Here is a 27,852-nt window from a genome sequence, read left to right as displayed (position 1 = left end):
CCAACCATTAGATATTCTACATTAATATCGCCGCTCTGATCTTTTACTTACAGAGGCAGTGGGTACAAAGACGTATGAAATATCGGAACCTCTCAGGGCAAGTAATGGATTTTATATTAATGTGATCATATAGAAATTATAGAAGAGACACAATACATCAGCAGTGGAGATACAGGGCATGAATATGTAAAATTATGTGTTCATTACCATGGTGACATTTTTCTTGTGTGAAACGTATGCCAATAATGATCATATTTGTCTCAACAATCAGATCTTATCTGTTATTAATAGAAAACAGCGGAGTGGTTTGCACTACCAGATTCTACACGGTTTGGGCTTACGGGCCATTTTGTGTGGCGTTTGCACGTTTCCCCGGCGTGTCTTTGAGGGTTTTCCTCAGGCTTCCTTCTGAAAAGACACTTGACAGTGCACAGATGGGTGGCATCTGTGTGTTTGCACAGAGTAACCCAGCAAACACAGCGGCGCTTCCTGCACAGACTATATAAGAATCTGCACTTGGTACTTTGTATGATGTTTTGGGCATTACCATTTTTATGCATTTGTTAACTAACGGTGCATAGCAGGATTTAAAATGAACAATCAAACTCTTATTTCCAGAGCTGTGTTGGTGAACGTTTGAGTTAATAACTATATTGACTTCAAGCAGAGCGTTGAGAGGGGTAAAAAAAAAAAATAGAGTTTAGGAAACTCCAAATACAGAGACTGAAAGACACACATGACTAAGCTTTAAGTGTTGAGTAATCCCAGAGCCACAAGAATTCATCAGCTCAATCTCTCATTTCAAAACTCTTTTCCTCTTTCCCAACAGTGAGTTTAATTTGAAGAGAGAGAGAGAGAGAGGGGGGGGAAAAAGTCCCTATCCACGCCGTCTCAATACATATTTTTCTAATTTCTTCCTTCAGAAATCTCTTAATGGCTTCTTCGCTGGACCCTGATGAAAACAATGACTTTTAACCTCCCTCCTCCTCCCTCCTTCCAACCATCCATCTCCCTCCTCCCTACATCACAGTCGACTTATTTCACTTTTTAAATGATTTCTTACTCCTTCAATCTCTTTTCAGCCATTCAGGCCCTGGCCTAGGCTCGTGGCCGGCGCCGCGCATTGTGACAGGTGAAATGAAAGCCCAGAGAAATCTCATCTTCTTATAAACGCTCCAAGGCATTCAAGTCAGTCAAAAAAAAAAATATTTTTTCCACCTTCCTTCTGAGGCCCTGACAGATGGAAGGAGTAAAAAAAAAAAAAAAAAGAAAAAAAAAATGAGGCGTTATATGAAGACCATTTGGGTTTTCCTTTATTCACAGTTAATCAATGCTGTTCTCTTTGTGGCGGCGGGGGAGCCGGAGCTGTACTTTTTGCATGTATTTACTCGACTCACCGCCGTATGAGTGGCGTTTCTTGTCAAGAGAAGAACTACAGCCTGCATTGTAATGTCTTCCACTGGCAGTTGTCAAATAAGCCATTCTTTGGTCGTACTTAAGTACAGCAACAAGAGAAGCCTCCTTAAATTTTAAACCGCTCAACCAATAACAGCCAAACAATCATCACTCTGCTTCAATGGGGAGCAGTCTTTAGACTTATTACCTTACCCATCTTTTATCCTCTCTACTTTATCAGTGAAACGTCAAAAAAAAAAAGAAAAAGAAAAAAAAATGCTATGGCAACAGACATCAGCAAACAGTGCTGTCAGGCATCGCTGATTGAAACCTCAAGGTCAAAGACAGAGCAACAGAGAGCCAAAGACAGAGAATGAAAGCGAGAGAAAGGGTAACACAAGTTTAGACTCTCCAGGGTCTGGCTCGGTACCACACAAGCTTCACTAGTGTGTGTGTGTGTGTGTGTGTGTGTGTGTGTGTGTGTGTGTGTGTGTGTGTGTGTGTGTGTGTGTGTGTGTGTGTGTGTGTGTGTGTGTGTGTGTGTGTGTGTGTGTGTGTGTGTGTGTGTGTGTACTGTGCGTTTCCCTCTCCTTGTGGGGTCCGAAACCTCAACGCACACCGACACTAGGAGGTCCAACTTAACTTGTTACATCGTATCAGGTCAAGATGACGGGATAGAAGGTTACGGTCGCAGATGTTTAAGAATGAGGCAAGGAGAATGAGGTTGAAGGATGTAGATAAGCGGGACCTGCAATACTGTAGAGATGTGTGGGTGTGTGTGTGTGTGTGTGTGTGTGTGTGTGTAGAGAAAGGTTTTCAAGGCCTCTCCCTGCAGGGGGATTCTGCAAAGTCACCCCGCTCTCTGCATCTCGTCAATCTCTCTCTCTCTCTCTCTCCATCGCCGTTTCGCTGCTCCTGTTGCCTTTCTTTCTTCTCCTGAGTGCAACTTTTTCAAACTACAGTATGACCTTCCCGGCTACTTCTCTCTCTCTCTCCACTGCAACTCCTCATCCCATCAACATCTCTTATCTGCAACCCCCCCCCAAAAAAACCCTCTGTTCCCTCATTCCGTCTTCAATGAGATAGACTTTTTATAGCGTCCCCACTCAGACACCAAACTTGCAATTATATATTCTTTTCAGTCTTTTCAGTAAAATCATAGATTTTTTTTTTAGGTGTTTTTTCAAACGATAAACTCCTTCCACCCTCTTCTCTGTCTCTTTTCACCAATTCACAAAATCTCCTTTTCTCCTGCATTATCCAACAAGCTGCAAACGCGGCCCAATTTATTCTCCTTTGTCTGTCATACCCCCCCCGTCAATACTTTTTACACCTTCTGGCTCTGTCATCTCTCTTTCCCTCTCTTCATATCGCTATCTATCCATGCTTATCCACTCCAGCTATTAGGGTAGCCCACTCACTCTATCTTTACCATCCCCCCCCCCCCCCCCCCCACCACCTCCTCACCTTGCAGCTCTCCACTCTTGCTGTAGAGCTCTCTCCTCTGCTCCCTCAGGTAGGCACTCATGCTGATGGCATGGGAAGATGACTCAAACCTGCAAAGCACATGAAAAAGGTTCAACAGGTGGGCACGCCACATGAAAACGACGCACGGCACGGCACGCCAACGCATCAACAATGTTAATAATACTAATCCTAAAAGTGACCGGAGGAACACTGCATTCATAGCGATTACCAGTATAAGCACAACATACTCGTGTGAAGAGTAAACCCTTCATACCCAGAAATATTATGAATTTGTTTGTAATGAGACCACGTATATATTTTAATAAAATAACCTTGCATACCATTGGGCTGATTAATTGTTACCCAACACTCGGGGACTCTATTATTTAACAATGGGCTTCGACTTAATAAACCTAATAAGGCCCCGACTTAATAAATCCACTAATAGCCCTGTGGCGTCCTTCATTCTCTCCCTCATTCTCCCCGCACTGCTAATGGATGAAAGCTGCCGTGCAGGTGCAGTCGCAAAGACGGCCATGACTCCACAAAGTCACATTTGTCCACAGAGTTTTACCAATGTGTTAACCTTGTGTGTGTGAATATCTACATTGTGATCGGTGTGCTTGTGTGTCACAAGTGAACAATAAAAAAAAAAACACACATTCGCATTGCGTCTTGTTCTGAAAGAATTGTGTGCATGTTGCCTGAGGTCTTACTGGGTTCATTAAGACGCATGGACAAGGAGGCTGTAAAGACTGAATAATTTAAAAAAACAAAACAACAACAATGCACGCATCTCAGAGGAGCTGCCTGATCCATGCAAGAAGCGGATACGTTCGTTCAGCATCCCTGCAAATGTTGCAAGGTGTCAATGCACATTACATTACTGTAACTAAATAATGGACTCTCCTGAATTGCCTATTGAACAGTATACAGATACAATGTCATTTCAGGCAAGGTAATATCATATCGATGTCTTCTCATGTTTTACAATGCCTGTTATTTTGGTGTTCTTTAAAATATTAACAACACACATACATAGATTATTAGGCTCAAGGCTGTTTGATTTGTTCCTGTTGCACATGTTTGCTGTTCACAAGCTCCCAATATAACAAAAAAAGGAAACATCCTTGGCAGCTTGTTTTGTCAGTTGCTCCCCCCCCCCCCCTTCGTCTTGTGCATGTGGAGTAGGAAAACAAACTGACACTGGATACAGTTAAAATATTTAAAATGGAGAAAAAGAATAACTAACTTAATTTTCTTTGGTCACATTTTTCGAAACCAGCATGCGCGTGACAGGCCAAAGATCCTTACTTGAAAAGTGACTGCTTGGCACGCTGCGGCTTTTTCTTCGCAAAGAAGGCGGCAAACTCGCTGCCGGTGCTGGCGTAGGACAGCTGGGCTGATGGCTCGGTGGCACTGCGGCTGTTCTTCACATCCAGATACTCCATGAGCAGAACCTGAGCGGCACAGGAAACGTGTGATTAGAAGCAAAACAAAAAAAAAAACGAAGGAATTGAGGGAATAAATGTCTCTCCGTGTTATTATGACAGGGGATTTTGTTGTGGTTCTTGAGGACATCCGTCTTTAATAGCTACTTTATCCGGAGAAGTGTACCGGCACACAAAACAAGCTGACATTTTACATGACTCAACCGATTTTGCAAAGTTATTTCGGCCATCTTGTGAAACTGCTTAATTTATAACAAAACAATGCCATTCATCACACTGATTGCACATTATTAATACCAGATGCATCACAAAATGTGTGCCGAAATTCAAATGACCTCAGATAGTGATGAAATACTATTTCATCAGATTTTTTTTTTTTTTTTAAAGATTATTAAATCTGCAAAGGTTTACTACCGTGGGACTACTGGATTCACTGGAGAAATACTTGTAATTCCATATTGTCATCCCAGTTTAAAGAATGAAGCTGAATCAGTTAGTAGCTCTGAGGAACAATATTTCTATTAAATGGACAATAAACACCTGGCGAGTTCCTTAGCTTTTTTTTTTTATATTTAAATCATTTCATAATGACGCTGCCTAACACTGATGTTCACTCAAGTGCTTACAAGCAATCACCTCATTGCAGAGGCTACAAATGGGCAATTTTGGTCATGTCTGACAAAATACTGGTAATCATGGCGATATCTTTGATCATACCTTTAAATCTGTGGTTTTATTTCAGTGAGTTCACAGATTGAACAGACTACCATAGAGGGTAAAGTACCGGATTTACATTCCAGTCTATCACCATGTCAGACTTTTCCATAAATGCTACGAGAACTGCATCGGAATTCTTCTTCATTTGTTTCCGCTGGCAATGTTTCTGGATGTTTTCACCTGATATTCTGTGAAGTGCAGTCAAACATCCCATTTAAAGTAAAAATACATATCTAGCAGGTAAGCTATGGCTCTTTCCTGAAAACCAGGAGGAAAGTTCAAACTTTTGAGGTAAAGGACGGCCTCTGACATGACTGGGTGCCTTTGATGACCGCTGTAAAAACCCATGTCCTCCATTTCCCTGATCTGTCTGCATGATCCATGGTGAAATCCATCAAAGTCATATCATGCTTCATAAAAATCTCATCGACTTCTAACAATAGTCCAGGACAAGCACAGTGAAACTCTGGCCAGACCCAGAAAGTTCACTTCCTCTCCTCTATCATTCTATCTACACATTCCCTCTGTTGCTTTTCATTGGCTCTCATTTTTCAAAATCTCCTGAGGCGTCATCCCTCATTTCTTCTATTTTTTTTCCCCCTCGCTGGTACCGTCTACCTCAGTTCATCTTTCCCTTCGTCTCCCACCCCGCTCCAATCCTCTCTGTGTGAATACATATGTTCCAAAATAGCCTCCCATATCTAATGGCTTCATAATTTAGCAGGGCCATTTAGCCTGTGTGTGTCTAATTCTGAGACGCAGCGTGGGTCAGCCCAGAATGGGACAGGAGTAATGGCTGAGCAGACGGAGATCCATCCCCACTGTAATGATGTAATTAACGCAGTGAAGACCACCCCCCCTCATCACGCATGGGAAAGCCTCCATGCACTCGTGTAGATAATAACTCCTATATGCACACATGTACATGCAAGAAAAACAAATCAGACATTGGTAGGTTGGGAAAATTTGTTTTTTTGATTTTTTAATGCATGTAGCTGTTTTAATGGAAGACGACATAAAGTTCAGCCTTCTGTATGCCTTCAGATGACGTTACAATGAATCCGGGGAGGGGCCCAGGTCACAAATGTTTATGTAAACACATCATCTGTACCGCTTTGCTCTCATCTCAGCCAGAGCTGGAAGCTACATCACACGCACGCCCTCCTCAAGTGGCGACGCCAGAGCGACCACTTGCCACCAGCCTTGTGCCGCAGCTAATCCTATCAGTGTATTAATTACTAATGATGAGCTGATGGAGCGAAACCCCCACTTGCTTGCAAGCTAACACCCAAGTCGACTTAATGAAATGCCAGCGCCGGGCTGATGAAGGGGCTCCGACCCTACTTAAATTGCATTAGCCCAGAGACAGAGTGAACTTTGGAGGCAATTAACTGAACTGCTTGGACAGAGAGAAAGATAGAGACAGAGAAGGATGGGAGTCAGAAAGTAACACCCACGGAGCGAATGAAAGAGGGAGAGATAAGGGCGGAAAGAGTTGTGGAGAATAGAATGAGCAGAGGATTATAGGTGGGGAATGAAAAGCGAATGGAATGCTAATGTGAGCAGGGCGATCGGATGAGAAGGGAGTGGGCAAAAAAAGTGAGAAAAACAAGAAGAGAATACACGGGAACAAGTTATATAACTAATTAGTGTTTGCTGATATAACACTTCTAAGTGAAGTTTAAAAAGAGGGTGCATGTCCTCACCTCTACTTTCTCGTAAGCGCTTCTTAAGCTGACACCAATTTTACTCACATTGGCAGAAAAACCAAATCAAAAATAATTTTTTTTTAAACCGAATACACAACATTGCTAACATCATCTCACATATTCCTTTTTTTATGCATTGCAAAGCCATAATGAGAACCTCAACAAAGTAGAGAAAATTTGTATTTCTTCATGTGGGTTCAAGGAAAACAGAGACTGGAGATTAAATCACCTGCTTTACAAAAGTAAAGTCTTATTTAAGCTGCTTGTTACAGACACTAATTCAGGTCAGAGTCAATGTCAGGTTTTATCCTAAGACTTGACAGGACAGTGTATATGAAGTGAGTCCTATGTAGCTGTCAACTATTGTGATTAACTCATGAGAAAATGTACCTACATAACACTCTCTGCCATCTGCTGAACACAAACGAATCACAACTGCATGGCTTTGTACTAAATGTACATGATACTCTATTTTTTAAGTCAATGTTTACAGTTGATGTTATCTGCAGCATGTTTTTTTTAATCCAAGTATTACAATTTGATACATCTACATGACAGTATTTCTTTCAATCCAATATTCATTGATTTAATCTATGCATTAAATCCAAGGTGCGTTGAGTTAAAGGCACTTGATGAGTTTAAGACTGTAGTGTCAAACATAAAGCCGGAGGGCCAAAACAACCAAGCAAATTGTAAACATTAAAAAAAACAAAAAAGAACATAGACCAGCGGACATGAAACACCTCATTGCTGCAAAGCTAGTCTCAAAAACATGCATAACACAACAGCTTACTATGTTGTTATTTTACTGGTCCGGCCAATTCAAGCTCAAAGCGGGATGTATGGGGAACCTGAACAAAATTGCGCCTGATGATGACTAGATTCCTTTATTGCCATTTCTATCCATCACACCAAAAGGCCCTGGAGGTCATTGCATTCAGGCTCTGATGAGCCCAGGAGTGTGAGGTGCCTCGAGGACGTGTGCAGATGTAAGCTGCTTGAAAACCATTTACAGGGTTCAGTTGAAGGGTCCTGAAGGATACCTCAGTAGTAAATGACACACACAAGCTAACATGACCAGGAAACATCCAACCTGAATATTTATTATGATAGTTTACTAGTCCAAGCAAATAAACTTGTGGGAAAACTTCTAAAACGAGTCATCAGACCAGAATATACTGTAATTGTCTCCTACAAAAGATCAAGAGTATCTTATCTCCAAGACTTCTTCCTCCCACTTGCCCATCAGGTCAAGCACATGAAATCCTATTAAAACTACTATTACTTCAGGCAAAGATCCTATTACTGTCAAATATGTTTTACCAGACGGCTCATATGCAAGGCACACTTAAACATGACAAAGAAAAATACTGAAAATAATGAGCTTTAGCGGAACACGCGGCAGTGGAAAAACAAAGAACAAAGAAAATAGGAAGGATAACAAATGCCGGATTTAGGAAAAGATTAGCATGATGAACCATGCACCAAATAAGAAAGACCAAGAGACGAGACAGGACAAAGACACGTGGAGACGCGTGGAAATCTGGGTAATTAGCAAGCAACGGGCACACAAAAGGGAAGAGAAAGGCTGAAGAGAGAAAGTGATACGGAGGCAAAGGTCTGTCAGGAGCAGCTCAGGAATCATCAGCGGTAAGCAAAACAAGGAGCTGCTTCAGTGATTGCATCCAGAACATCACAACAACGCCAAACTGCACAGATACACAAGTGACACGAGTAAACAAAGTCAATCATGTGAAAGATTAATTAGTAACGGGTGCCACAGCCCAAAAGGGAGCGAAAACCCAGGAGGTCGTACTGGAGAACATTGGAAACTCTGAATCTTCTCATTTCTTTAAAGCTTTGGTATCAAGTATTTGTTTTAATGTGAAGCACACAATAAATCAATGACAATACCTTCTATATACATTCAAATACCTAAAACTAGATCGTATAGCATAGTACTGGTTGCAAGCTGATGCAAAACAAAATAAACATTTGGGAGAATATTCAAAATAAAACACGTAACTCACACCCTGACCCACTTCCATCGTCCTACATCTTGTTTGAAGTGTAAAATTATCGATTTCCAATTTGTTTCAAGTCCCCCAGTTGGTCAGGGAGGTTATATTGAATCTTCAACAAATGTCAAGTGTCAGTTCAACTTTTCAGACGTTAAAAGATTTTCCCCACAAGGGAGGCCATATAACAGTAGATGGTGCTGTGTGCTCTTCACAGAGTGACAATCCCTGTGTTACCAAGAGTGGATTTCAGGTTATGTTGGTATTAAGAACAAATAACAAAGGAAATATTGATGTCCAGAAATCTTGTAGTATAAATGAAGTGTATCACTGGAGGGACTGTGCGTCTGCTTGACTGGGTCATACTTGTGAAAAGGTTTTATGTGTATAAACGTATCGAGGAGCTTGAACTGAATTGGGCAGTGTCTAGTATTTAGTATTCTTGTTATTACCAGCCCAGTTGCCATTCTGTTTTCCATATTCTGCTCTTGTAATACCATGATTTCAGCAATGTTTTTGATAAAGGTACATTTTGGTTTGCTTCCATTCTTCATCCTTTGATTTATTTATTTTTTTGGAGGGGGATAAACAGCATAATAAGAAACGAGTGCATCAATCCACATCGAAACTATGATTCATAGAGAATCTGTGAAACCTTGCATGGGAGAAAGAAGAGGCTTGTCATAATCATGGTTCTTTACTCCAAACAATTCGACTGGTTCCAAGATTCTGTATTTGCAGGAGTGCGTTTGTGTGGATGAAAACATCCTGAAGGACTCTGTCCCCGACAAAGACAATCATTTCAACCACCACTATTCAACCAGCCTCAGTCTGCACTTGAATGCTTTGGGTCTCATCCCAAACGTAAATCAGTCCGCTGTGTTGAGTGCTAAGTTAAATTAAAAAAGAAGAAAAGCTTAATGGAAGCCCATATTTGCAATTCATTACCGGAGCTCCCATCTATTTCTTCCCTGCTAAAATGTCCTAATGTCACCCTTTATGTTGGGAGGGAGTGTATGCTCATCTTCTGTTCTTTCCATTAGGAGCCTAACAGCCAAAAATTCTGCGCAATTAAGGAGAGCAGGTGAGCACTTCTCATCGGGTGAACTCAGCAGTCAATTGGCAGAAATTAAAGAAATAAATATCACTTCATTTCCTCTTACATTACTTCCATCCGCTCCATCTTATTAAGTCAGCCAAGAGAACAATCTCAACGCTTTTGTTTCTCGCTCTCAAGGCTTTATTGAAATCGGCTGTTTCCCCCAACTAAATCCCCCGGCTGGTGTGTTGTCACAAAACATATTGACTGATATCCCTTGCTGCTAGCTTGAAGTGAAAGCCCAAAGTGTCCTTGGCCGTCAAAGGGTTCTGTGTACACCCCGTATTGATTGTGTTCCAGAAACTTCAATAACCTTCACAAGTTCTGACAGAGCTTCAGCCACAACTACTCTCTCAGCACTGAACTCCTGGTAACCAGCAGGGGGTCCCACCTGGAGCGGGGGGCCGTGTCTAGTAAATCTTTTGAAGGCTATCTTGTTGACGGAGGGAAGGAGGATGCGCCTACGTGTTCGCTGAAAGCCCCTCTTGAAACACTTGGCTCCGTCCTTGCTGTGTCCTCAACACGCCGTATGATGCAAGGAACAATTATGTGTGTTTATCGTTTGAGATACAGAACTAAGGAGAATGACGGGTGTGGTGTCTCTGCTTGACATTTGGAATAAATGTGATTTTGCTTTTCTATTTCAAGGAGATAGACAGTGAGAGGCCATGCTGATTGCACACATTGACAGCAAAGACATAAAAAAAAAACAGTTAGGTTCTCTTGTAGGAATTAAGAAACAGCCTTGATCTCTTCATTTCAACTTTCCATTTAATACTTCATATGTACATGAGGCTAATGGATCTTCACTGATCTGCCATCAAACCAGCTTGTTGGATCTTACCGAGAATGTCAGGAAAATGCGGGTAGGAGCTCAGCCAGTCCAAAGATGTAGCACTACACACACGGGATTACAAATATCATATAAATAACACCTTCTGATGAGCTTTCAAGATGCCGCCAACGTCAATGCCCTTGTCTCAGACGCCTTTTAGTTAAAGCTCAAGTCACAACCGAGTCATAAGCCGCAGCAACAAGTCAGAAACATTATTGTAAAAATGTACATCAACATTTGATTAAATCCCCCAGTGATCTTAAAGTAGTAGATGTAAGGGGGGGGGGGGGGCAACGCCACCGTCATGGTGACTGAACTCCGGCAATATGTAAATATGACAGTCCTTTGGAGGGCAGAATAAATGTGACACATTGATTAAAATGTTGGGCAAGAACAACGTAGCAATTTCTCTGCTTCGTATCTAATTAAAAGGGCTCATTGTCTTCTGGCTGCTCTCTGGCAGTTCAATTCGCCTCGTTTTCACTCCGCTGATGAGCCGAGAGAACGCGGTGCATATTTAAGCCACTTGTATATTAATATATTTTTGACACAAACACAAGACACCCCTTGGACTCGGTTAATCTACGGCAATAAAATGATTCATTTACGAAGCGGATTCAGATTAAGCTATAGGCTCTTGTCACAATCAGAAAGGCCAGAAGGGGAGGGATGTAATCAGCAGGGACACTGGAAAACCATTTCAAGTGCAAAAGGAAGAAATGTGTAAAGGAGACACCTCAGATAATATTTCAAGTGTCACAAACTGGCTTGAATGTTCATAATTTACATCCATTTGAGCTTCTTTGAAATATTTCCTTGCAGAAAATGTCTGGGCCAGGTCATGATGTTGGTCTGAAAATCTGACCTAAGTTTAAGCGAATTAATTTTATCAGGGAAAAACATGATTTTACTTTGATCCACAAATGTACTAAATAACTGAGGCATCGTATCACATTACTGGTCAGATTTTACTCCTCCTTGCTGGCTAACGTAGGTGTTTGTTAATGGAGCAGGTCCCTCTGTCTGGCAAATATTACCCAATGCCACATTCAGATGTGGTATTCATCAGAAGAAATAAAAATCCTTGAGGCGTGGAATGATTTTATTGAGGAAATCCTATCACTTGAGGGGGAAGCTCATCCTCCTTCACATTGAAAACCTCTGAAGGAAAGTATCCTGTATGAATGGCCTCTAAACATCTGTCCTATGAATGTATAACACCATCTTCACCAAACATCCCTAAGCTGGTCACTTTCTGATTTCTTGGTTCAGTAAAAAAAAAAAAAAAAAACATATTTTCAGCTCTTGGGTGAATCTCTAGAAATCAGCTCTTTTACTAGAAGGAATACAGTTGGCATCTGTCCACATTTTTTGAGGCAGTCTCAAAGTTCCTGGTCTGCAGCGAGAGAGCCACTCATTAAAAATGTGATTTGCACTCTGGTCACACACTGGGAGCAGACAATGGACGTGGCCAAGCAGTCACACAGCCACAAATCCTTGCAGAATGTGCAAATGGCAAGCTAATTAACAAACGTTCATGCCTCCAACCAAACGGCCGACAAGGTCAAAGGGTGATGGACGGCAGTATCCAGAGCCGCTCAGTGCCAAATGTACATTGAATAACACACCCGCCGGGGAGTCCTCATTAAGAATGCATGCACGGGCTTTTGGACTCTAATCTTTTCATAACTCCATTAACCAGTTACCTGATAAAATATTGGGAGTGCTCACTTGGTCGTAACTCAAAGCTAATTTATGGAGTATCTCATTTGGCAAGAAATGTTGTTTTGGGCGACATTTAACGGGGAAAACATCACGTTTGACATGCCAGGCGGATAAGTTACGAGTGTGTGCCCGACTGTATTTCTGAATCCCAAAGCGAGGCCATATTAAACATTCATGGACACACACACGAAACCAGCCACTGTGATTTCTTTGATAAAACAGTCTGCTTTGAAGAACAGGATATATTCTGATGGAAAAGTGGAGAAAAAAAAAAAAGCTGCAGTCATGGATGGATTGAGAGCAGTGGGGGGCACGTGCTGGTGTATTCTCAGAAATGTAAATGTAACGGTGGTGTAAATAATCAATAGATATACTCAAACCCGTTCAGCAGAGGGCCACTTGAAAAAAAAGAAAAAAAAATTGTCGAGTGGCATTAAAAACACTCCCTCCAGCATCAATACTACCGATTAGCATCCAGTTTGTGTTTTGACTCAATACTTCCACACTGAATTAAAGCGGCAGTAACATTTTGAGCATTTCTGCAGAGGGATTGAAGCTAATACATGAATCCTGACGTGTTTACGTAGTGCCCACTCTCAGCCCGGCCGGAGTTCGCCGTGCATTGATGAACAGCATCTCTCTCTCTCTGCCAGGGCCTTGTAGCTGGCTGCACCCTGTGTTGCTGTCAGCTCCTGCATCGGTCTACTGGGAAGTCATGTGGAAAGGTCAAGCTGGTCTCTCACACTTTCTGAAAGTTGGGAGGATATAACATATGTGACACCTACCAGAAGGGGTTTCTGTGCAGGTCAGGCAGAAGATGAGCCGACAATTCCAATGATTTAATTGTAAGAGGATAAACTGACAAAAAAAATAGGGTGGTAATAAGTTCTGACAAGTTTTGTGTGTGTGTGTGTGTGTGTGTCTTTGACAATAAAATGACCCCTTGCCAATTCTCCTCAACCAAAAATACTGCCTGGGCCTGAGCTAACGAGATACCCACGCATATCCCACTCTTACAGTCTACACCAATTATATATATATATAAAAAAAACAAAAACGATCCCACCATGAAATACTGCTTGGACATTTGTTTCAGTATTTACACAAAAAAACAAGCTCAAGAGAGATGCGTGATCAGGGGCCAACGTAGAGTTCGGGGAAAAAAAAACAAATTCAGACCGGCGCTGAGTCGGCGCTCGCCTCTTTTGTGGGTCTTAAAACGGGAGATAAGAACAGGCTCAGTATCCAATAAAACTTAACAGAGCCACAGTGGGAGCGGTAGAAATTTAATTTCTCTCATTGCAGATATGTGACTCTCGAAGACAGAGTGGGCTAAACGAAGGGGGCGAAAGGAGTGTGCCAGTGAAAAAGAAAGCCAGATAATGAGATTAAGGAGGAAATTACAAGGAGCAAAGGAGGGTATGCACAAGGTATTGGGAAATGGAGAGACTGTAATACTGAGGCAGCAGGAATGACGCTGAGGAACGGGGGAAATGGAAACGCATGGCGGGGGAAGAGAAAGACGGATGAACAACCGGGGCAGAAATGGCAAGAGGGTGGGAGGGATGGACGAGGGGGGCCTGCGTATTGATACAATCGGGCAGGAAATAATAACACGAGTGACTGAATAAGAAAACCTCATTTCACATAATGAGTATTCTAATCAAGAGATTACATTATCTCACATCGCAGAGCCAGAGGAGAGTGCAGCCGCTGGCAACTGGGTGTTGGCAGTGGCCGCATGCAGGGGAATGGCTCCATGCCTGCTGCAACTGTGACTGTACAGCAGAGCTATTACAGTAGATGCCCATGTATGCTCCTTCTCCAAACCCCCCCCCCCCCCCCCCCCCAAAAAAAAAAAACACTTGCGTGCCCCTTAAATCCTTGTACATGCCAGCTGGGAAACGCTCGAGTAGTTGGAAGCAGACACCAGTTAGAAATAGATGGACTTTTCACTTTAACTTGGCATTGTGTCATGAGTTTGATTTATTTTTATCGGCGAAAACAACGAGTCAGACTGGTCCCCCGGGAAGGAAAAAAAAAAAAGAAAGATGCATTGTGATTATTTCATACACTCTATATGAGTAGATCCAGAAGAGCAGAGACAAATACGGATGACGTGCCTCATCCGCTTGATAAGATTTCAGAAAGTTGGGAGAAAACCGTCACTCACAAAAGTCCTCCAGACGGACCACGGTGGAGAACGGCACTTTCTTGAGTACAAACACACGGGCTCATAAAAAAATAGACGATCACTATGAGAGCAACAACTGCGACAGGTTCCCCATCCGAGTGTGGCCACAGGGTCAGCGCGACAGCTGCTCATCAGCCCAGCCAATCAGACGGGAGCAGGGATCAAGAACCCGGCATGAATACACGCCAATTAAAGGAACCCTAAATTAATCTGAGCAATCAAGCCTCCCCGGTCCTTTTTCTATCCACTTCTCCCTGACAGGCTGAATGCCATCCATCACACCGCCGCCCGTTTTCCTGCTGATTAATTCACTGTATGAGGAGGTGAATTAAATCAATGCAACAAGAGAGGGGTGAAAAAATAATGGCAGGGGGAACAAATCTCTCCGACACTGAATGAAAAGCAAAAAGCCTGAGGGGATGGCAGTGAGGGAAAAGTAAATAAGCACCACCAAGCCATCAAGGAATGCGTCTAATTTTCAGGTTGAGTGTGAAGATAATAGCTCTATATCCAGTTTAGCAACAGAAAGACCTCATGCAATAATGTACTGGAGTGAAATGCATGGAAAACTGCTTTGTATCGTATAAACTCATCTGACTTCGATTTAGTGCACGCACAATATTTCATTCAATAAATAAGGACGACCTGTTATGACATGAAAGTCCACCAAGTAAATATCTAAGTAGTTTGAGTACCTTTCTTCTACCGACGTTGGCGAAAACTGACCTGCAGCACCGCCTGGATCTTGGCGGAGACGTCGGCCTGCTCGTACAGCTTGATGTCCTCCTCGTGAGCTCCGCCGGGCCGCTGCAGCGCGATCATCTGCAGGTGGGCCAGCACCACGCTGTGCGCCTGGGCCACCGCCTTGAACTTATCAAACAGCAGCTCCAGCAGCTCCAGCAGCAACCTGCAGAGGGAGCCAGAGAGAGCAGGAGTGGCAATGACAATGAGGGAGGGCAAGTAAACTCCATTGAGTCTCACATAATCATGTTGCATAACAATTATGAGAGAGAACATACTTGATTTATTTACTTTTTTTATTTATGGTATTAAAAAGATTTATAATTTGAACACATATTATGCACATTGTTTTTGAATAGAAAGATATATTTCCTGAGATTTATCTGTATGGATTTGATTTCTTCCAATCTCGCCGAGATGCTCTATTTATCTCCGCTAAACACTTTACACTGTATTACATAAGCAACAACAACAATGACCCACACAGCCTATCAAAGGCAAACTCTGCTCTCACTCTACGTGTTTTGTTAGTGAAATAACCACTTGATCTCAGGTTTCCACAAACGAAAGTCAGCTATTGATACTGTCGGATAGGAAAGTTGTCTTTCTCTCAAAACGAATAGCAAAATTAAACCCATGTTTTAAAATGATTTTAAAAAAGCTTTTATTCTCCTTTGACCAGCTTTGACTTCATTATTAGGGCAAATCTCAATGCTTTTGAAGGCACTATAATTCTGACCAAAAGAAAACTTATACAACAATCAAGTGGGGTTTTTTTTTTTTTTCATTTTTAGGAGCGTTCTGCAAAAAATATTCAAAAAGAAATTTGAGGGGGGTTTACCATTCAGTCATCAAAAAAGCTCTTTGTAAACTACATCAAAACGGACAAGTTGTGCTTTGAGTATATATTATGAGGAAATGGTTATCCATTTAGAGCATTTAGACCTACAAGTTGGTTTTAAATCTTCAAGGTCAAATGAAGGATACTTTTCATATAAATGCGGTAAAATTCTACAAAGACCAATCCCTTTGCTATTATCACATCAGTATTGTGTTTATCACTTTTTATATATCACTTCCTCTGATTTTTTTTCTTTTTTTTTTTTTTTTGCAACCAGCACCCGAACATTCAGCAAGCTGCCCGGCCGGGACTCGTCTGAACAGCCACTCCAGTTAGTTTTAAAAGGAAGACGAGAGAGCAGCCAAAAACCAGGCTGACCTTCCACTTGATCTGAGTGCTACTCTGAATTGAAAGCTCACAGTCGTCTCATCTGCGCTAAATGCTTTCATACAGACTTCGCCATACCTGCTTTCCACACAAGGCCAAAGCTTTCAAAGTAAAGAGGGAACACAGGTTACATTAGTCGCGTCTGAATGACATCCTAAAGCTCCCAATGCTAGTGAATTCCCACTTTTAGTAACATAAATGTAATCATGCCGTTTTCCTGACACCTGTCTTTCAGTGCTTCTTCTTAACTTAGTTTTCTTTTCTTTTTTTTTTATTGTCGAGATGACTGCTGAGTAAAAGTTAAATATTTCTCCCTCTCTCTATTGTCGAAAACAGATTGAGACAGAGTGATTCTACCCTTTCCCCATGATAATTTCAACTTTCAATAGCTTCAATATTAATGTGTTTTTGGTGCTGAAAGCGCATGTCACAAAAGGTGTGATAAGCTGGCGAATTGTGTCTGAACTGCTGAAGGCTACAATAATAACTAATATATGGGCATAAAGCACTGTTTCTCAGAGTTTTTTTGGAATTTTCAAAACAACATAGAGTCTGAGGGTTTTGCCTATAAGGCGAATATGCATGCCAAATTCTGTCAGTAGTGTATAAGACAGTATAAGAGAAAAAGGTTTTGAAGATATGACCGCAAACACCTCAACCATCTTTTACTGCCTCATTTATGCCAGTTTACAGGCAATTTAAATGCTGCAAGCAAATAAAACGTGCTCTACATCAGTTAGGAGGTCAAGGTTTACTAAGAAGGTATGAAGACAGTATTTAGGTGAGATGGATGTTTGACTAAGGGGGGGAATGTTTTGCTTGACTGTCTGTCACTCCAGTCACGGTAGCATTGAGTAAATGTTATTTATGGAGAGAAACGGGAGAACAAATCACCGTTGAGCAATACCTCCGTGAATGTGAGATGTCGAGAGAAGCTGCGCGATGTCAATGAATGAAGGAAGTCCGTTGATCTCGCTCATGTTTAAACATGAATGAGTGACAAGGAAAAGGATTCATGGGGAACAAGACGGATGAAGACGGACCTTCAAAGCAGGCCAAACGACACAGGATCATGTATGTATGCATGGAGGTGTATGCACGCGCTGGAAATTTACAGCTCTGACCTTGTCACCTTTTGTTTCTGCTGAAGCCCAGAGCGCACACGCACACGCACACGCACACATCTAGAGACAGGCACGCACAAAGTGGAGACCAGTCCTCATTATCTCTCTGTGGAGGCCGTCCTAATCTATATCGCCTGTGCGTTGAGACCTCTCTTGTCATTTCCTCTCAGGATCGAAGCTGACACACGCAGCTGATGAACACTCTGGAGGAGTCGCGGGGCGCACACAAGGACGAGCAAGTCTCTGACTAACTGACCAGCAGTCGGCTTCACTTTGGAAGGACAACAATAGCATCCAAATGAGATTATCATTAGTTGGGGCTGTGAGCCACAGATCATTAAATTACAGTAAATGGAGTGGGGGGGAGGGGGGTCTACAGAGTGTCCAAAGAACAGACTTGACATATCAAGAGCGCCAAATCTTTTGCACATAAAAGGACAGACAAAGCAGAAAAACTGATTTGTCACTCATATGTTTCCAATGACTCCACTGAACAAGCCAAAAAGCAACAAAAGAGACAAGCAATCCATCTTGTGCTCGATGTGTCTATCTCGCTCCCAAATTGGATTTAAAACACTCAGTCTTTTATTTTAATGTTCTCTGGTCACTCAAGCATTCACTCGCTTTATAAATGAGCCCTACCTCTAAAAGGAAAGCTGATGAGATTGAGAGTTTCCTATATGCGGCTGTATTGTGACGCAAAAGGTGCAATGTAGGCGAGTCAAAATAATTGCATGTAAATAAACTTGGCTAATCAGGATCGGTGATGCATCGCCTGCAACACCGCTGCAGAGCTGGAAGGAAAAGTGAGCCGCCGCCGACGAGAGCATAAACCAAAGAAAGCCCACAGCACAACGCCATTTATGCTATAAAGTGCTTAAGTGTTGCTTGCTAGTCTGCAGTGCTATAAAATATGGTGTGCAATATTCAAGACTATTGTTCCCTACAAGTGCTACATGGGTTGGAGTTTCCATAGCAACAAGCATCGACTTTAAATTGAAGTGAACATAGGGAGAACTGTGTATGCATCCAAACACACACACACACACACACACACACACACACACACACACACACAGAGAGAGACAGACAGACCCGCCCGCAATCATGATGCTCGATAAGTTAAGCGCTCACTCGCGCGCACACACGCGGGCGAACTTAAAACAATCAGCGAAGGAGTGGGTCTGGGAATGAGCTACATGGTGGCCTATTACATTGAGGTCAGATGAGATTCAGCCGGCGGCAGCAAAGCAGACAAGGCTGGAGAGAACATCCCTGACAGAAAACAAGACGTTGCTCCTAAATGCTTCGGGATCAGTGGAGTGAGACCTGTGCTTCTCCGGCCCCGCTCGCCGCATGTGCACGTCGGCAGGAGCCGACGTGACCGCTTTAAAAATGGAGCAGTCCTCCTCCACGGCAGGTGTGAAATTGTTTGTGTGCGTATGAGTGTGTTTAACCATGACTTGTCTATGTTTAAAGCAGCAGAGGATCTGTTTTCATGGTCTGCGGCGGGTGCGTCTCCGGTCGGAGCCCCGACTGTGTTTCACACCTGGTTGACTGTCTGACTATGAACGCCGCGGGACTCCATTCAAAACAGGCTGTCGACTCCTTTTTACTGTCAGCCCTTAAATATGCCAAAAGACCCACCTGATGCAACGCCCTGAAAAATAAACTAAACCAAGCAATATTTGTACAATGAATACAGCGTGTACAGCATGTTGATTTTTTTTTTAATCGTTTTATCATGATGGCTTACCTGATTAACAGATAATAATATAGACGTTACTCATCTTTAAACCTGCACCAACTACAGCTACACTGTACCAAGCTTTATATATATATATATATATATATATATTGATATTGTTACATATTCTGTAAATATTTCTATGTTCTCAGGGTTTTTTCTCAAAATTAAACCAGGACCCTGCTTGGAAATGCCCCTCCCACTCACACACACAAACACACACACACACTTTGAGAACCAACAAGCAATAAGCAGTACACATACTGCTGGTTGCTGGTTGTACACGTACCACAAGTGAAGAATCAATGCTCAAGTGTGTTCGGCATGAATCGGCAGGGAGGGTAGATACATTGCTAGTTTTTTTTATAAAGCACTGAGAGAGTGGCCACCTTTTATATACTAACACTGGGGAATTTAATCTAGAGGGAATAGGATGACTGGAGAAGAATAAGCAAGCAGGCAGCTTAATAAAACTATCATATCGTAACGATGCTGATGGGAATACAAGTGACAGCTTTAGAGAGGTCTTTATTCAGAAGTGGCAGCTTACTGCTGTCCACAATATTCATTTTGGGGGGATATTTATATATATTGTTAATGCTGCTTATTATTCCTATCATACATTACCATTTTTAAAATGATGGCTTTTATCTTTCCACATAAATGGGCGTATTTTCCTCTCCATAGCTATCGACTGACTGCATCCCCATTCTCCTCTTTATTTACTCTTCACTATTAACCTTCTCTTCTTTCTTTTTTTTCCTCGGCGATCTGGAGAAATCCTCCATGCTCTCTTTACTGCCCTGAAGCCATGATATTTCAACAGGCTGCCGTCCTCCTTTGCAGTACCTGGGCTGGCTCTCCTGGGCCAGGTTTTCACCCCTCTGGTAAGCGTGGTCTGCAATCTGAGTAGTGGACCTCTTGACAATTTGTTTCAGCTCGGGTTCCAACCGCTCCATTATGGCTTTGATGGTCTCTGGGAGTTTCTTCAACTTCGCCAGAGCCTGGGAAAAAAAAAAGTAATAGTATGGACATATTATTTGAAGCAGTAAAACACCTACAAAAATATATATTGCAGACATTATTAGAATGGAAATATGTGGAATTAAATGAGGAGTTCCAGTATTGCTCAAGATGTATATGACTCTTTTCAAAAATTAAGATCATATTTGGTCTTATGGGAGGAAGTGTCTTGTAGAAGACAAAAATAAAACAAAGCAGTCTCTTTGATTGATTCTATTGAGAGATGAATTGACTGACTGTACCAGGTCTACTGTTAAATTGTTTAAATTTCATGACATATAATATTCTGCAAATTGTGCATAAAGCTCATAAACAAACTTTACTGGTCAATAAAAAGAATAGATTTGCAAAAAGAAGAACTATAACTTAAAAGGATCGTAGAGCTTCATAAAACTAAGATTTAGGAGCAATTTGATGGAAAGGAGCATTTCCGAAAAAAGCGTCAATTAATGGAGCAATCCAGACATACAATCAAAAGAATCAAACTCACGCACAAGATTTTTTTTAAAACCACACATTTGTGCAAATACAAAGGAATGAAGTAATAGAAGTATAGTTTTGTTATGGCAGAAAAACTCAAATAACTTTTTTAATCTTTTGTTTTGTATGTTATTATATAAGGTTGTTTTTTTCTTTTGTCAAGGAATGAAATAAAGTGAATTAAAAACTAAAAAACTAAAAAAAAAAAAAAAACATGTTGTAGCGTCCGTGTGCTTACCCTGATGAGAATGCCCATAAACTCGGCACTGTTCTCCTCAGGATCCACCTCCGGGAGGTCTGCTTGGTTCAGTTCCCTCAGATCCTGCTGCAGCTCTCGCACTGAAGAAGGAATATGCATACAAATAGCTCAGCACATATTGTATGAAATATTTACAAGCACACAAATCCAATTATTTTCAGTCGTGGGCAAACACACACACACAAAAATAATAAAATAGTGATGTGAATATAAACTATCTGGCATATACATATTTTGAGCATGTATCCAGAATGAAACACATAGAAGTGCATAGATGGGAAGATATTAATGCATTACGGCTTTGTCTTCTAAACACATGCACCTGGCACCGCCAGCCCCGCCCCCCCACCCCCCCCAAATCCGACTTAGCCACATTAGCAGCTAAATTGAGAATGGCAGTATCGAGTGATGCGTTAATTTCCAGGAGATGGGGCCTCCCAATCCCCCATCAAAGCACACCACGAGAGTTAATGTTTATGGCAAGTTAATGGACTTTGGGTGTGTTTCCTCTTTTCACCCATTCCAACTGTAGTTTGTGTAATAATTATGACAATTACCATCTACAAATGAGGTGCTCTAATGCTATTAGACAAAATGGCACGCTATGCCACTGATGGAAGCCGGTAGCTGTGTCGTGACCACAGTTGTTAACATGACCGTATATTGGCACTTACTGCCTGATAATGGCTGATTGCCAGGTTTCTCTTTGCATAATGAGGGGAAAGCAGTGGTTTAGCTTTTACTTTTTGGGCCCACGGAGTGGGAGAATTGAACGGATATTTATTACGTATTACCGCTAATTTGTGCATCTGCGACTGTGTTTATGTGTTAGAGGTGGCAGCACTCTCGTCCGCGTGCTAATCAGCACAGCCGAGTGCGTGAGAGGTGGGGGGCGAAAACGAAATGGCAGATTTGGTCGGAACAAGCGAAGGCTACTTTTCCACAACGCAAGTAAAAAACAGTAGATGTCAATTACATGCTAATGCCACCGCGAGTGACGCTCAAGGAGAATCTAAAACGCCCCTGGGTGGTATGAACAGCACGGTGCACGGTTGCCTGGTGTCCACGGAGCTAAAGAAACGAAACGGTGAGTCGCTAACTCTGAATGCCAAGAGTGGGTGGGTGGCGGAGAGAGAGAGAGAGAGAGAGAGGGAAAAAGTATCAGGCTTAATATAAAACTCCAAAACACCAAGGGAACGCCAAGTTATTGCTGGATTAACTTTTTTTCATTATCTTCTTGTTTGCGTTCCTCTGCACTCTGCCTGGGAGGAACATAGTGCTGACTCTACGCCCAAACAACCAAGAGAGGATTCATACATTCCTGAATACAGTTAGGGTCTGCGTTATCAGTCTCTGTTAAAGCATTGGTTACCAGTTTGAGTGTAATAAATGCCGTTTCCCTGCTGTGAAGGCAGAAACACTGGGTGACTAATGGTATAGGATGATTAGAATGTTAGCAAGAGAGAGAAAGCTATTATTATTGTAGCTGAAAATATACTGCCATGAAATAAACGCGGGCGTGTGCCTCCATGCAAACTTGTTTATATGTACGTGCAACGAAACATCAATGAAGTATTTAGTTGTTGCTCTTAAAGTCTGGTTTGGATGTGCATTCGGTGTGTAAGTGAAGGAAACATTGGTGGTGTCGCATGCCTATAATGACATGCAAATGGGCGTAAGTCAGCGCGATGCTAATGACTTCATTATCATATAGAACATCAGCTTGGCGGAAACATAATTGCAAGCTTAAATTCACACACGTTGTTGACCGAGGAGACCGACAAGCGCTGCATGTCTATATCACAAAAAGCTCAACGTTTGCGCAAGTTTCTGCTGCTTGGGAGTGGAAAACAGGTTGTTTGTTTGTTTGTTTGTTTTTCCTGTGAGGTTCTTTAACATACAACTAGCTTAAGCTCAGAGTCAGTCAGAGAAAATGTCTCCGAGGAGAGGGAGTGGCGTTTTCATGATCAGCTTTGGCACAGTCACAACCTGCTGCAGGTGATTCCCGCTCTCCACCGTTACGGCTGCACAGTATTGCTCTTCACGGCTTGCCGATAAAAATCAGCTGCAGATGAAGCATAAAACCTCTTCGGTCTACATCTTGTTTGATTTAGGAGGAACTGGTTTGTTTGTTTTTTTGCTCCTCCGATTAATCTGTTTTCCTCCCATATCAATATGCGATCTGAAGAACTGTACCACTGCTGGATCCTGGTGTGCCGAACTGGGATGAATCCAGAAGCTTGCGTGGGGTGGACAGACTGCTCACGTCCAGCACGGGCATGGGAGAGTCTTTGGCCAAGGTGCTGCAGAAAGACGATTAAGCAGGTAAAATTAGAGATCAAATGTTACACCTCATGTCTTAAAATACAAGCTGAAAACTCCAACAAAATGAGAGGAAGACGCACAAACTGCAGAAACGCAAACCCTGACCGGGCCCTCCAGAACAGGAACAGTCTGCTGTTACAACCATGCGTCGAAAGGGTGGTGCGGTTGGCGCTGCTTTCCAATGAGTCATTTATCAAGTGTTAGGCCAGAGGTGGAAGCAATCCAGGTCCTTTAAGTTGGGCGGGATAAACACGGCCGGGGCTGCTAAGTGAGTGGGGTGTATGGAGGCTGGCTTGTTGTTAGAGGCAACCCAATGCAGGAAGGCCAGGGCCTGTCATGAGCTGACCCCCAGTAATAAATCATTGTACCTCACCAGCCCACAGTCGCCATAATTATTGCACCCACACACACAGTCACACACATGTGATAAAGCGCAGGTAAGACTTGGGCTGGAACGCTCCAGTGTGCTCAGAGCGTTATCCCATGCTTCGGCATACAAACTTGCAGAAGACACAACTTATGTTAACCAGTATGACCACAAAACCTGGTTATCGATTAACATTTCAGTGATGTCACACGGAAAACTGCAAAATGCTGTTCTTCGGTCAATTATCGGCAGTGGACATGTATTTGTGATGTTAATACAGCAGCAGCTACTATGACTTCCAACAAAATGAACCTTGACAAGTTACTGCGGTTTTGCGGCCAAAATTAATTCCATTCGGATGATTTTTATCTGATCCTTTGGAGCTTATCATCTTTATAGAACGTCAAAAAACAGAATATACAAGGTCTGCCTGTTTGTTTCCACGGAGTAAATAATTGGCAAGCGAAGAAACGTAATAACTTATAATGAAGGCACATCTATTCTTTAGAAAGTTGCAAAGAAGACACACTGAAGGCTCAAATCCTGAAATATAAAAGGCAGGCACTGAAGGCTTTTCGATGCTTCCGACCCGAACCAATTGGCAAAAAGATAATCATTTTGTTTTTATGCATGGATGGTTACAAGTGAAGCTTGCTGAAGCCAACACAGATCAAAATTGTCTTTCCCTTCCCTTAAAATGAAAGAGAAGTTGTGAACGTGTGAAACGCTGCGAGTTTGCCCCTCACCTCGGGAGGCGAGTCGCATTTTTGTCCTTGTTCTTGTGTCCCAGGCGACTGGTGGACTTGATGTAGAGGTGCCGGTGCAGCTCGTCGATGAGCACCAGGTGGATATTGAGCTTCTTGCTGTGCAGCTCGAGGCGCAGGTCTCCGAGGCCCTCGACCTGAAGCAAGGGGCCCTCCAAGGACTCCACAGCTGTCACCTGCACAGAAGAAACGACCAGCCAGGCGCAAGTCAAAGCCGAGTTGGGAATTTTTTTACTTTATGCTACACACACACACACACACACACCAGAGTGCACCCTGCTTTCACTCAGAGCCAGCTGAGATGGACTCCAGCCTCCTACGACTGTGAATTGGATAAAAATGCATAGAAACAAATAAATAGTTGATATTTGTTACTCTAAATCAAATTTTTATCATTGCAAACCTAGAAAGTTTGTTGAAAAAAACCCAACTCCTGTTAAGTTTGTTGCCATGATTTAATTACCACATTAACTGGACGTCGCCATCTTTAATGAGATGCATCGACGCACGTCATTAAAATCGACGTGTCACCCCAGCACTAAAAAAATGTAAACAGCCCATATATCAGTTATGGGAAATTTTTATTCCGTAATATTGGAATTTGCCCCCAAAAAATCCATATTGATTGAGCTCTATTATGTGGGGACACTCTTTTTATCTCTACTCATTTTGCAAGCTCACATTTGTGTATACTGCAGACACTTATATATATATATATATATATAGACATGCCAAAATACCAGGCCCAGACACACAGACGTATCTGATTCATATATTAATAAAACTCCTTTCATGATCCCTCTGTTGTTAGTAAAACCACAAAAAAAAAACATCACCCCCTGAAAGAACTTTAGATAATCTACCTGCAAGGTCAGAAAGGGCACATTTAGTATTCATTGATGCGTTTGCCAACTCGGCGGCAGAAATACAGGCCAATTATCAATAGAAAAAAATTCACTGGGAAATTAAATGAACCCACTTGCCTGTGGCCAGTGCTCCTCTGTCAGTGGACAATCTGCCCACAGTCGCTAAATGAAAACATCATTGTAATAACAGTCAAATTGGCCTGTTGGGTAAAGCAATATTTGAGATTGATGACCCTTATAAAGGACCTGGGTTTTTGTCTTTCTCCAGCTCCAAGACAGAGAGGGAACAGTGGCGCAGTACCCGGTATTCACACCGGGATGAACAAGCACAGTGGCACTGAGTTAGTTCTAGTCAACTCATTAGAGTGTACATTTATCTGTGTGTAGGTATTTAAATGTACTGTCAAGATTAATATATTTCCTTTTGGGAATACTGCAAGTATTGCGTCATGTTCGTCATACATTCTCCAAGCATCCTTCCTCTCTGCTCTCCTACCGCAACAGCAGCAGTGGTGGCATGCTTTGCAGATAAGAGGTCTTAATGACATTAAATAAAAATGTGCCGGTCTGTACGTGTGTGTTTACGAGCATTTATGCTTGCATTCCAAAGACACTAATGGCCAGATGATAGCACTGCAAAGAATATTTTTAACAGCCGAGACAGGCCAGAAGGGAACGGGACGGGAATGGGACGCGTGTGGGGAGTACGTCCGGGCGGGGGTGCCTGGGGAGGGGGCAAACGGGTCAAGTGTGTGTTGATGCAAATGAGAGTCACATTAGTGAGAAGGCGAGCTAATGCGCCGCGTGATCAGCCTCCTCGGGCTTAATATAATAACTCGGCATGCCTGCGAGGCTTTGCATGTTCTCTGCGAGTGTACACACTTCTCAGATGTGTCTGCGTATGACGACGTGTGTGTGATTGTGTGACTGTAAATCATTTAACGTTTATGTGTTTGTGTGTGTGTGAAGGCGGCGAGGGTGGGGTGGGGTGGGGGGGTATATCTCATTACCAGTGTGCTTGGATGACAGAGGAAGGCTGGTTAACATCATTAGGAGGCCAGGCTTGTCAGCATAATGAGGGATATGAAGCCTCAAGTGAATTTGCAGAGAAGAGAAGAGAAGAGAAGAGAAGAGAAGAGAAGAGAAGAGAAGAGAAGAGAAGAGAAGAGAAGAGAAGAGAAGCTTATCACTGGGTCCACAGCTCCAAGGGGGGTATCAGATGTGTGCACCTGGATTTTGTGATACCACAGTGAGAGAAAATACTTTTTTTTTTTTTCACTCCCAAAGCTGGTCTGGTTTTTAACCAACCCCATGGGATATAAGGCTGCCATTCCACAGTAGACGGAGAGCATAGTCTGAATTCTAATTGTCAACCCTTGGAGATAAGCCTCACATAAACACGCACGCATTGTTAAAGGGAGTAACCCGCAGTAAAGGGGAAAAAAGAGTGAGGCAGAGAGAAGCCGGGAAGTTTATCCCAGCTTAGTCTACTCCTATTGAAGCACAAGGCAAAATAATGAGAAATGCGTCTGTGTGCGGAGAGAAATTTTCTGCTTTTCAACTTTAACTTGCGTGGTATTTCTAGCTTAGTGAGGTTTTTTTTTTTTTTTTTTCTTAAAGAAATTAAATAATGTGGCAGGTGTGGGTGGTACGAACCATGAGCCTTGAGCTTCTTAAACACTTGTAGCATAGACCGCCAATGTGAGCATCTACAAACTGTAATTCAACAAGTTTGTACTTCAGCTCACATTCATTCCATCCCGTCATTAATAAAACCAGAATAAATAAATGTAAAGTCAAAATCCTTGCACATTAAAATCTGCATTTTCAAGGTTTGTTTGGTTTTTTGCTTTACACAGCGCTATACACATTCCGTATTTGGCGTGTGCTTATCTAAAATGAAGTTTTCATACATTATTCATTCATAAAGTGCATAAATACGTCACTGAAGTAAAAGGTGGTACGAATGCATCCAACAACATTTTGATATGTAGATGCATAAAAATTGGGCCTCAAAGTGGATGTTTACATGTCAATGAAACTGCACCATCTACACTTGAAGTCTGCCAGTCTGAGAAGAAGTGACTTTGAACACTCCCAACACCTTTAAAATCAAACCGCACCGACTCACACAGGCTGAATGAAGTCCCGCTTGTTTCCACGCGGACAGAAATGGCGGATTTGTCACGGTCCTTCGGGCACGCCGTCATTCATCTTTCTTCCCCCCCCCCCCCCCCCCCCTCTCCTCTTGAGATAACCTCATTCTTGCAAACTAATTATTGCCAAAGTCTGGAGGCAGATGTGTGGGGGCGACAGAC

The 27,852-nt window shown here is 42.4% G+C and overlaps 1 protein-coding gene across 1 annotated transcript in view; it reads right to left on the bottom strand.

Moving 5' to 3' along the window:
- The window catches only part of exoc4 (exocyst complex component 4), a gene marked incomplete at its 5' end in the record, with an annotated part of 115,238 nt that extends 87,494 nt beyond the window's left edge, over positions 1-27,744 (bottom strand). The window contains 8 exons of the mRNA XM_080518601.1: positions 2,863-2,951; positions 4,177-4,322; positions 15,337-15,517; positions 20,300-20,454; positions 21,192-21,292; positions 23,409-23,515; positions 24,651-24,844; positions 27,658-27,744. Coding sequence (XP_080374727.1) covers positions 2,863-2,951; positions 4,177-4,322; positions 15,337-15,517; positions 20,300-20,454; positions 21,192-21,292; positions 23,409-23,515; positions 24,651-24,844; positions 27,658-27,744 — 1,060 coding nt within the window. The remainder of the gene's footprint in view (positions 1-2,862; positions 2,952-4,176; positions 4,323-15,336; positions 15,518-20,299; positions 20,455-21,191; positions 21,293-23,408; positions 23,516-24,650; positions 24,845-27,657) is intronic.
- Positions 27,745-27,852: the final 108 nt, after the last annotated feature.

Source organism: Blennius ocellaris (genome assembly GCF_963422515.1).
Source record: "Blennius ocellaris genome assembly, chromosome: 22".
In the NCBI taxonomy this organism is placed as follows: domain Eukaryota; kingdom Metazoa; phylum Chordata; class Actinopteri; order Blenniiformes; family Blenniidae; genus Blennius; species Blennius ocellaris.
Note: the sequence above shows the minus strand (reverse complement) of the source record. Positions and strands in the feature narration are given on the sequence as shown.